The sequence below is a fragment of the Panthera pardus genome, unplaced genomic scaffold (assembly GCF_024362965.1).
Source record: "Panthera pardus isolate Hobbes unplaced genomic scaffold, ASM2436296v1 HiC_scaffold_15, whole genome shotgun sequence".
In the NCBI taxonomy this organism is placed as follows: Eukaryota; Metazoa; Chordata; class Mammalia; order Carnivora; family Felidae; genus Panthera; species Panthera pardus.
The window spans coordinates 71,624,427-71,635,332 of NW_026526710.1; the positions used below are offsets into that span (position 1 = coordinate 71,624,427).

The 10,906-nt window shown below is 39.6% G+C and overlaps 1 protein-coding gene across 1 annotated transcript in view; it reads left to right on the forward strand.

Moving 5' to 3' along the window:
* MALT1 (MALT1 paracaspase) overlaps positions 1-10,680 on the forward strand; it is a 62,970-nt gene extending 52,290 nt beyond the window's left edge. Inside the window, 4 exon segments of the mRNA XM_019463899.2 lie at positions 1,614-1,763; positions 4,369-4,526; positions 5,603-5,728; positions 6,809-10,680. Of these exon segments, the coding sequence (XP_019319444.2) occupies positions 1,614-1,763; positions 4,369-4,526; positions 5,603-5,728; positions 6,809-7,249 (875 nt within the window). The 3' untranslated portion in view covers positions 7,250-10,680.
* Positions 10,681-10,906: the final 226 nt, after the last annotated feature.

Sequence of the window (10,906 nt, forward strand, 5' to 3'; positions counted from 1 at the left end):
CTGCTTTATATATGAGGCTTCTATTTCAGAATAGATTCTTCTATTTAAGAATCTTAGTTTTGGGGCACCTGGGTGGTTAAGCGTCGCGCTTCAGCTCAGGTCGTGATCTCACTCTACGTTCGAGCCCTGCATTGGGCTCTGTGCAGACAGCTCAGAGCCTGGAGCCTGCTTCAGATTCTGTGTCTCCCTCTCTCTCTGCCCCTCCCCCCCAAAAAAAAACAAATAAATATTTTTAAAAATTTACTTTAAGAATCTTAGTTTTACCTCTTTTTTTCCAGATAAATAACTACTTTCCCAAGACCAGATACTATTAGTTTATAACTTTATTAATAATAATATATATAGAAGTAGGAGAAGTAATTTGTTCATATTAAATAATATATAGCTTTGTAAGTTTAAATTGAGATTTATCAATAATCATAAGTCTTTGTCTAAAATAGGTTGGATGAAAACACATTATGGCATAACTTTTTTGTTAAGTTCAAAACCTAAAACATTGGCATATACTACTTACCAATGCCTGTGTTTGAGTGAAAATTAAAATATGCAAGGTAGGGGCTCCTGGGTGGCTCAGTCAGTGAAGTGTCTGACTTGATTTTGGCTCAGATCATGATCTCATGGTTCTTGGGATCAAGCCCCATGTCGGGTGTGGAGCCTGCTTGGAATTCATTCCCTCTCTCTCTCTCTCTCTCTCTCTCTCTCTCTCTGTCTCAAAATAAAGATATCTGAGGTGTAGATGGCACGGGATCTTAACTTTCTCGTAGATAAATAGTCATTTGTTTACTAACTGCATGTATTTCCCAACGGAGTGCAGACATAAAATGAGGACTACTCTTTCAGTAAACAAATATACTTTCAGTTCTTTGTGAATTTTAAGGTTTAAAGTATTAGGGATTTGGTAATAGAATTATAGAAGATAAAAGTTAAAAGGGCCTTTAGAAGTGGGCTGGTCCATGGGGCGCCTGGGTGTCTCAGTCGGTTAAGCCGCCGACTTCGGCTCAGGTCATGATCTCGCGGTCCGTGAGTTCGAGCCCCGCGTCGGGCTCTGTGCTGACAGCTCAGAGCCTGGAGCCTGTTTCCGATTCTGTGTCTCCCTCTCTCTGACCCTCCCCCGTTCATGCTCTGTCTCTCTCTGTCTCAAAAATAAATAAACGTTAAAAAAAAAAAAAAAAATTAAAAAAAAAAAAAGAAGTGGGCTGGTCCAACATTTAAAAAAAATTTTTGACGGGGGCGCCTGGGTGGCTCATTCGGTTAAGTGTCTGACTTCGGCTCAGGTCATGATCTCACAGTTCATGGGTTTGAGCCCCACGTCCAGCTCTATGCTGACAGCTCAGAGCCTGGACCCCACTTCGGATTCTGTGTCTCCCTCTCGCTCTCTGCCCTTCCCCCACTCATGTTCTCTTTCTGTCTCCCTCTCGCTCTCTCTCTCTCACATGTGTTTGCTCATTACTTTGACCCGTTCCTGGCACATAGTAGGTGTTCAGTAAATACTTGTTGAGTGAATAAGTGATAGATACTAAGAATATAACCTGATTTTCAGGGGAGTTCTTGGCCTAAGTATTTAAAACATAATGAAAAGATTGTGGTCTTAATACTTATTTCTTATCTTTTAGACATGGGTAAGTGTCACCTTACCAAAGGCAAACAGGCTCTGGAGATTCGGAGCAGCTTGTCTGAAAAGAGAGCACTTACTGACCCAATACAGGGAACAGGATATTCTGCGGAATCTCTGGTGCGGAATCTGCAGTGGGCCAAGGCACACGGTACGGTGATGGCTGCTTTTTGTGACGTTGTTCTATAATGTGCTTGTATTACATCATGAAGGACGTTTTTTCCTCCTGGATAAATCGTTTTCTTCTCAACTTTGTAGTGAAAACATTTTAGCGTAGTGGGCAAACCCAAGACTAAACAGTCTACCTAATATACAGTCCCTTAGACTTGATCATATTCTGAGCTGCTGGAAGTGTGCTGTTTGAAAAATCAGACAGGCCTGGGTTCTGATTCTGTCTCTGCCCCTTGGTAAGCATGTTGTCTATCAATGGGGACAAGAAATAACACTTGCTACGGTTGTTGATGTTGAATGAGGTCGCACGTGTAAGGAGACAAGCATGCTAGTCAGCAAATACTATGTGCTCATAAATATCACTGGGCATTTGCTCTCTCTGACTCTGGAAGCAGCGAGTTGGTGAGCAGGAGAAAGAGGGAGTGGAAATCTTATCTACAACATAATGAATTACTACTGGTAATTCTGTGTGTTTAGTGAAAAAGTAAGTTTAAATCATTGACAAGTGAAGATTTTGGATTTGCTACGAGTCTTTTCCTCTAAAAAAGACCTAGGAGCATCTGGATGACTCAGTCGGTTAAGTGTCCGACTTGGGCTCGGGTCATGATCTCACAGTTTGTGAGTTCGAGCCCTGCATCCGGCCTTCTGCTGTCAGCACGGAGCCTGCTTGGGATCCTCTGTCCCCCTCCCCTCTCTACTCACGCTTGCTCGCTTTCTCAAAAAAATAAATAAACAAACATTAAAAAATAATAATAAAGATTAAAAACTCTAAACAACAACAATAGCAAAATCACGGTGGTAAAGATCAACAGTGAAAAGAGAAAAAACAAAACAAAACAAAAAACCCTTTTATAAAATGAAACTAAGGAAGCATCTCTTTACTTGGTAGATGAGATGCTGCCCAATTCATAAATCGCCTAATGAGGCCAATTAGATTTTCTTTTTTTTTTTTTTTAATTTTTTTTTTTTAATGTTTATTTATTTTTGAGACAGAGAGAGACAGAACATGAATGGGGGAGGGGCAGAGAGAGAAGAAGACACAGAATCGGAAGCAGGCTCCAGGCTCTGAGCCATCAGCCCAGAGCCTGACGCGGGGCTCGAACTCACGAACCGTGAGATCGTGACCTGAGATGAAGTCGGACGCCCAACCGACTGAGCCACCCAGGCGCCCCTAGATTTTCAAATTAAAAAAAAACGAAAAAAAGTTTAGAAGTGTCTGGTCCATTATTTTCCTGTTTGCTCATTACTTATACCACACCTGGCACATAGTAGATGTTCAGTAAAATAGTTATTGAGTGAGTCTGTGTTACTGAGTCTATAACCTGATTTGCAGGAAGTTTTTGGCCCAAATATTTTAAAACATCATGAAAAGATTGTGGTCTTAAAATAATACTTATTTCTTATCTTTTACACACGGATATATGTCATCTTACCAAAGGCAAACAGGCTCTAGAGGGTCAGAGTAGCTTGTGTGAAAAGAGAACACTGTTTTTGGTAACAGGTTTGGTATTTTTTACGTTAAAGAGTTCATGCAAGGGCCGCCTGGGTGGCTCAGTCGGTTAAGTGTCCGACTCCAGCTCAGGTCATGATCTCACAGTTCATGAGTTCGAGTCCCGCATCGGGCTCCATGCTGACAGCTCAGAGCCTGGAGCCTGCTTCGGATTCTGTGTCTCCCTCTCTCTCTCTCTCTGCCCCTCCCCTGCTTGCACTCTGTCTCTTTGTCTCTCTGTCTCTCTCTCTCTCTCTCAAAAATAAAACATTTAAAAATAATTTAAAAAGTTCTTACAAAATGGTAAAAGGAAAAACATTAAGACTCCCTTAATCACTCACCGAAGGATGCAAATTCAACAACATACACAGTTGTGAATATATTAATAATTAAGAAACAAATATAAAAATGGTAAACTTAAGTCGTAATGAGAGAAAACAAAATTAAAACTATGATAGTGTAGTTTTTCCTTTTTAATCTCATCAACTAGGTAAACATTTTGAAAATTAATATTCATTTTGGAAATTGTATGGTCAAATCTATTTACAGTCTACGTGAGTGGAGAATGTCACATGTGTGAGGAACTGTCCAGCAGCTGTGTCTAAAGTATTAAGTACATGTATATAAGAAATATTAACTATGGTAGAAAAATAATAAAATCCAGAAATACTATAGATATTCAAGAATAGTGGAGTTGTTCAAAGTAGCAAACTATTCGGCAACATAATGCTTATTGAAAACTATTTTCATGAAGATCGAGGCAGCAGTGAAAATTCACAAGTTGTATGGATACTTTTGGTTACCACTGTAAAAATTATATATGCAGAGGGACAAGAATTGTCAGGAAATAGTAAATGAAAGGCTTTTATTTGCGTGACCAACCAGCAGAATATGGGGCTTTTTTTCCTCTTTCTATAAGTGTATGCATGTGTGTTTATGTGTCTTTGAACAATGTGTTAGTTACAGAACCTTTCTGAGTGAAAACAAAAGCCCTGTTTCGCCCTTAAAGAATATTTATCTGTCGCTCATCATCCGAAAACTTACCGAGCACTCCTCAAATGATTATTTACAAGTTGTTCTTTTTGTTCTTTTTCAGAACTCCCAGAAAGTATGTGCCTTAAATTTCAGTGCGGTGTCCAGATTCAGTTAGGGTTCGCCGCAGAGTTCTCCAACGTCATGATAATCTACACAAGCATAGTCCACAAGCCGCCCGACGTAGTAATGTGCGATGCCTATGTCACAGATTTTCCTCTCGTAAGTCCCCCGTTTCTTCTTTGGTTCAAAATATACCGATACAGCCTCACTTACTAATAACTAAACATTTGGAAACTTCATGGTAAAGTTAAAGGAAATATAAATACCTATATATTCCATTTATGTAAATACTTATTTGTGTTTTAGTGACAGTAGTCATAATATTTAAAAACTAATCACCAAAAATACCCTAAATGTCAAATTTCACCCAGGAAAGAAGCCTTTAATTTCCCTTACCCTAAGTAGAATATCAAATTTGTTATTCTTATGTCAAAAATAATTTCCTTTTAAAAACTACTGTTGTTAATTAAAGTCTTATGGTAGTATATTGGAAGCACAGAAATTTGTTTTTCCATAAATTAAGATACAGTATGTATTTTGTGTCAGCCTAAAGAAGCCAATAAATAGTATCCCTCTTTCCTACATGAGTTTAGTAAATTGAGAAGTAAGCAAGGCGCAAGACAAATCCAGAGCATCACCTCTGGTATTGATAAAAGCTTCATGGAGGACATTGCTTAGTGTGAGAGCAGATGTTCCAGCACTGAAGCCCAGAATTAGATAGGTCTCTCTACCAGCCCCGGCAGCTTTCTGGGCATGGGTCAGGGCAGAACCTGAGGCCTTCTCCCTGGAGTTCCAGAACAGATCTCCCGCCCTCGGCCAGGAGTTGTCTCTTAGAGAAGAAAAGGGAAGGGCTGTCTGTGTCTTGTCCGTTTATTGTTTCTAGATAACCCGCTGCACCTGCCCAAAAGTGATGAATAGAAGGACGAGAATCCAGGAGTCACACACTAATGGGGCTTGGATGTGAAAGGAAGCTTGGAGTGGGTGAAGAAGTGTCTCTAGGGATAGTTTGGAAGTAATTGTCCTTGCACAGCTAACTTTTTAAGCATGTGTGTGCAGAATTTAGAATTCCTATTGTACTCTAGAGTGTTGTCTTTATTGTTTGTTTAGTCCTAGATGAGAGTTTACCTACTCAGCCAAAATTCGTAAGAGAGAAATACCTGTTCAGATATTTTATTGTCATGCACAGTGTTGTGAGTCTCATTGATTTCATTAATAACTCCTGCTACTTTTCACAGGACTTAGACATTGATCCAAAAGCTGCAAACAAAGGGACGCCTGAGGAAACTGGCAGCTATTTGGTATCAAAGGATCTCCCCAAGCAGTGCCTCTATACTCGGCTCAGTTCACTGCAAAAATTAAAGGTTATTACTTTTCCTGTTTGTAACTGCTAATCTTATGAAAGTGAAAACTCATTTTGGCGTGTGACAGTTGTATCGCTTTATAGATTGCTGCTTCATTGAGTGTTAAATTGAAGTAGAGATACGTGATACACAGTCGTATCAGTGACCCCCCTTCCGCGTGGTGTTCTGTCCCTGCTAATGGCCTGAAGATGTTCACGTGAGAGTGTATGTGATGGAAAAGAGGGGTGCCTGGGTCTCAGTTGGTTAAGCATCCAACTCTTGATTTTGGCTCAGGTCGTGATCTCACAGTTTGTGAGATCTGTTCAAGTCCCCGTGCTGACAGCATGGAACCTGCTTGGGATTCTTCCTCTCTCTTTGTCTGTCTGTCTGTCTGTCTGTCTCTCTGTCTCTCTCTCTGCCCCTCTTCTACATGTGTGCACTCTCTCTCTCTCTCTCTCTCAGATAAACATTTAAAACAAAAAAGTTAGAGATACAGAGCATAATCTGCTTTTAAATATCTTTGCATCTTTGAATAATCATTTTCTAGTTGGAACAACAGATACAAACTATCGTCACCCTGTTCATAGCTAATCTTCTTCAGTCTCCTTTGTCTGTGAAATAAGCCTGTGATCTGATGCAGTTAATGCTTTCCCACCTGTGACCATGGATTATTATCTCACAATACTTTTTAAAACAGCTAAACTTTTGGCCTGGGTGTAAAGTCAGGTTTTCTCCTTAAAGGACCATTCTCCCATCTCCACCAGTTGGGTAAGTTTCCCAAGCCCCACTGCTTGCAAAACACCTTTAAACTATTCCTCCAGAATACAGTAGAAGGTCTCTGTGATTCTGACCACCGTCAGTAGTAAGTACTAGAATTCTACCAATTCAAAGTATCGAATGAAGGAAAGGGAACATGATTATAGCCGGCGTCGCTTAGTATAGGGAAGGTGTAAACGGGCCTTGAGGATTGGAAGCTGGGAAAGGGGAGTGACCGTGGATTTTGTTGTGTGGTCCTGTGCGTATTTGTAGATGTCAGTGATACTCTGAGACCGATGTGCTCTCACAGTTGATAAAAATAACTTTATCCCTGTTCCTTTTCAGGAACATCTAATCTTCACAGTGTGTGTGTCGTATCAGTACTCAGGACTGGAAGATACTGTAGAGGAGAAGCAGGAAGTGAACGTTGGGAAACCCCTCATTGCCAAACTGGACATTCACCGGGGTTTGGGAAGGAAGACTTGCTTCCAGACGTGTGTCATGTGTAACGGCCCTTACCAGAGCCCTGCGTCCACCTCGACGGGGGCTGGACAGTATCACTCGTCTCAAGACTCCTTCCACGCTCTTTACCATTCGCATCTTGGTAACTCAAGCAGCGTTTTGCCATCAGATAGTTGTCATTGCAGCCGGACCGCGGATGCATTTATCTCGAGTCCCCATTCCCACCGCGACTCGTGTCGCTTTGGGAGAAGTAATGTGCCAGTAGAGACAACGGATGAGATGCCGTTCAGTCTCTCTGACGGGCTCCGAATTTCAGACAAGTGACCTCCTTGTGTTTGAAAGCGACCATAATGACTTGACTACACGCCTCCTGTGCTACGGGACCGACAGGAAGTGAGGTGTGACGAAAAAACAAATACATTTTTGTAGAGAGAGAGGATTAATAGTGGCTATTTCATGGCAAACCCAGGACCTTGAGATGTTGGAATTATATTATTTAGCCACAGACTTCCTCTTCCTCTTCTTGTAAGATTTGGTGAATTGGTTGGCTTGTTCCGTAAGAATGCAGTGTGGATGTGCTTAGAACAAAAGTATTTTCATTTCGAGCACTCAGAAGTGACAACAGTGGGAATGACATTATTGTTGAAGAAGTCCTTGTATTTTTAGAATGAGGAAAAAAAACCTTGGTGATCATCAGGCTTAACCTCGTTTTATCGGTGGGAGAAACAGATTGTGGCATCTTGTTGAAGTGAGGGCTGACACCAGAACTGAGATCTCCAGATTTCTATTCCAGTGTTTATTCCACTACATACTGCCTTCCTGACAGGTTCTGAGACAGGTATTATTTTTGTAGATAGATTTAAAGATAATATGTAAATACGCATGTCTGTATATAATCTAGTAATGTGCAAACTTTAATTTGTGATTATATGACTTTACTACAAATGTCTGTTAACAGGTTTGTATCTAAATCTTCTGTAAACGGGCTGAAAGTTCTTGTTCCTAAGGTCGTGAAAGCACGAGAGATGATGAAATGTTTGTCTCTGTTAGAGCAAGACAGCAGGACAGTTCTACCACTGGATAATCCTGGCCAGCTGCTTATCTGAATCCTACAGACACTGGATATGTCTTCCTCGATAACGTCAATTTTCTTAGTGAATTGTACTGGCCTTGAGAGATCATCTTACCACTGTTGGTTCTACCGAAAGCAAGTGAAAAAGACAACCGCCAATAACAAAGATACTGAATTAGTAACTTTAAAACGTGCCACAAAGAAAATACCACGCCCAGATGGCTTCACTGCTGTATTCTACCAAACATTTAAAGAATTAGCACCAATCCTTTGCAAATTCTCCCCAAAAAATGGAAGTGAGAACACTTCCCAAGTCATCTTATGAGGCCAGTATTCCCCTGATACAAAACCAGTGAAGTCATCACAAGAAAACTACAGATCAGTATCTGTTCTGAATATAGACTCAAAAGTCATCAACAAAATACTAGCAAAGTGAATCTAGCAACATATAAAAAGGATTTTCCACCATGACTAAGTAAGATCTATCCCAGGAATACAAGGTTGGTTTAACATCCAAAATTCAATGTCATATGCAGATGCTTCTCGTTAGTCACAGCATTCACCTTATTCACCTTATTTACATTCCATGAAGTCACTGTGGATACTGAATTAGTGAATACAGAGCCATTGCTCCTAGGGGAAGTGTGTGTGTGTATACATACCTCAAATAGATTACAATCTTAAATCCTGAAGACAATTTATCCTGGTATAAATGGTTTTATTTTCAAAAGAGAAAACGAAGTTTAGAAATATTAAGTGACTTGCCTGAAGCCACCCCACTAATAATTGCCAGAGTTGGGATTCATACTAGCCCCAGAACCAGAACTTTTTTGCACTGCACTGCACTCCCCCTGCCCCCTCATCTTCTGGTCACGTCTGGGGGGACCTGGAACAGGAAGGCAGAGCATTGCCTTGTTCAGCTCCACGGAGAACACGCACATCAGGAAGCTCTAAATTTCGTGTGTCTGCAGATGCCTGTGAATGATCATAGAAGTGCTAACAGTTTTGAGGTGGGGATTACAAACAAGCTGAGATACAAATTGGTAAATTCATAAATATAGAATCGAAAATAATGAGGATCAATGCTACCATGTTCATAAAGGACTAACTTACCACATTGACTTAATTGTCTTCATAGTTGCAGGAAGAGCTTTGAAAAACTCAGCACCCTTTCATGATAAAAATAGTCAACAAACCAGGAATAAAAGGGAAACTTCTCAACATGATATAAAGAACATCTACAAAAACCCCACACCTAACATCATTAATGGCAACAGACTAAATGCTGAATGTTCTCTCCCCAAAATCAGGACTAAGACAAGGATGTTTTTTCTCACCCCTTCTATTCAACATTGTACTTGAGTTTCTAGCCAGGGAAATTAGTCAAGAAAAAGAAATAAAAGTCAACCATATTGGAAAAGAAGTAAAACTATGTATTCACAGATTATATAAACTTGTTTTGTAGAAAATTCTAAGAAATTCATTTAAAAACTAAATGAGCTCAAAAAATTTTAAAAGTTAAAAAAAAAATACACAACTTATGCTCAGTAAAAAAACATCATTGTAAGAAAATAAAATAAAAACTACATGAGCTCACCAGACCACAGGATAGATACAAGATCAATATACAAAGATCAGTTTTGTTTCCATATCAGCAGTGAATGTTCTGAAATTGAGATTTTTTTAAATTCTATTTACAATAGCATCAAGGTTTACAAAAACTACACAACATTGTTGAAATTAAAGAAGACCTAAATAAATGGAAATTCATTTTTGTTCATGGATTGGAAGACTTCACATTGTTAAGATAAAAATGCTCCCAGAATGCTCCAGAGTCCGTGCAATTCCCATTAAAACCCCTGCTGGCTTATTTGCAGAAACTGACAAACTGATAAAATTCATATGGAAAATTACAAAAGCCAAAACAATCTTGAAGAAGAGCAAGGTTGGAAGACTCACACTTAACCAATTTCAAAACTTACTACAAAGCTACAGTAACCAAGGCAATGTGGTACTGGCATAAGGATAAACATGGGTTTCGGGAACATAAAATATAACTGAGGATCCAGAAATCAATAACGTTTATGAACAATTGATTTTTCACAAGTGTGCCAGTAGCATTCAATAAGGAAGAGTAATCTTTTCAACAAAAAGTCCTGGGTCAGCCCCAGATGGATCGTATACCTAAATCTAAGTGGATCATATACCTAAACTATAAAATTGACAAGAAAACATACCAGTAAATCTTCCATTTCTTATACACAGCACCAAATGCACAAGCAACAAGGGAAAAAAATCGGGACTTCCTCAAAATGAACTTCAATGTTTTAAAGGTTTAAGGGACACCATCAAGTGAAAGTCTAACCCACAGAATGGCAGCAAATTTTTGAAATTATGTCTGATAAGGTACTTACATCCAGAATATATAAAGAACTTTTGTAATAATGTACTAATGCTTAATTATGGTTACTGTAGAGCAGAAACCGATGAATTGCCCAATGGGCTTTCTGTGATGATGGAAGCCGTCTATGTGTAAGCTCCTGACGTCATAGCTTCTAGGCCCGTGTGGTAATTGAGCAAATGAAATACAGCTGGGGGCTCCTGTATTCAGCTGTGCAGGTGTTCTGTATATTTGAATTTTTGAAAGCATGTATTTATACTTTTAAAACATTTTTTAAAGTAACAGAGCTGTGTAGTTTTTGTCTTTTCTATCGGCCATACTTTTATTTTCCTTGACCCCTTATACGCCAGTCGCTCTGTAACCTTAGCGTAGGATTTTATACGTCCGTAGCATTTAGGAGGGGTAACCCATTGATGCCATTGCAACGTGAGCGAGAGATTAGGAAGGCAAGGCTCACCTAAATCCAAAGCTAATATTTGATTCTGGGGAAGGGGAGATTTTCTGGAAA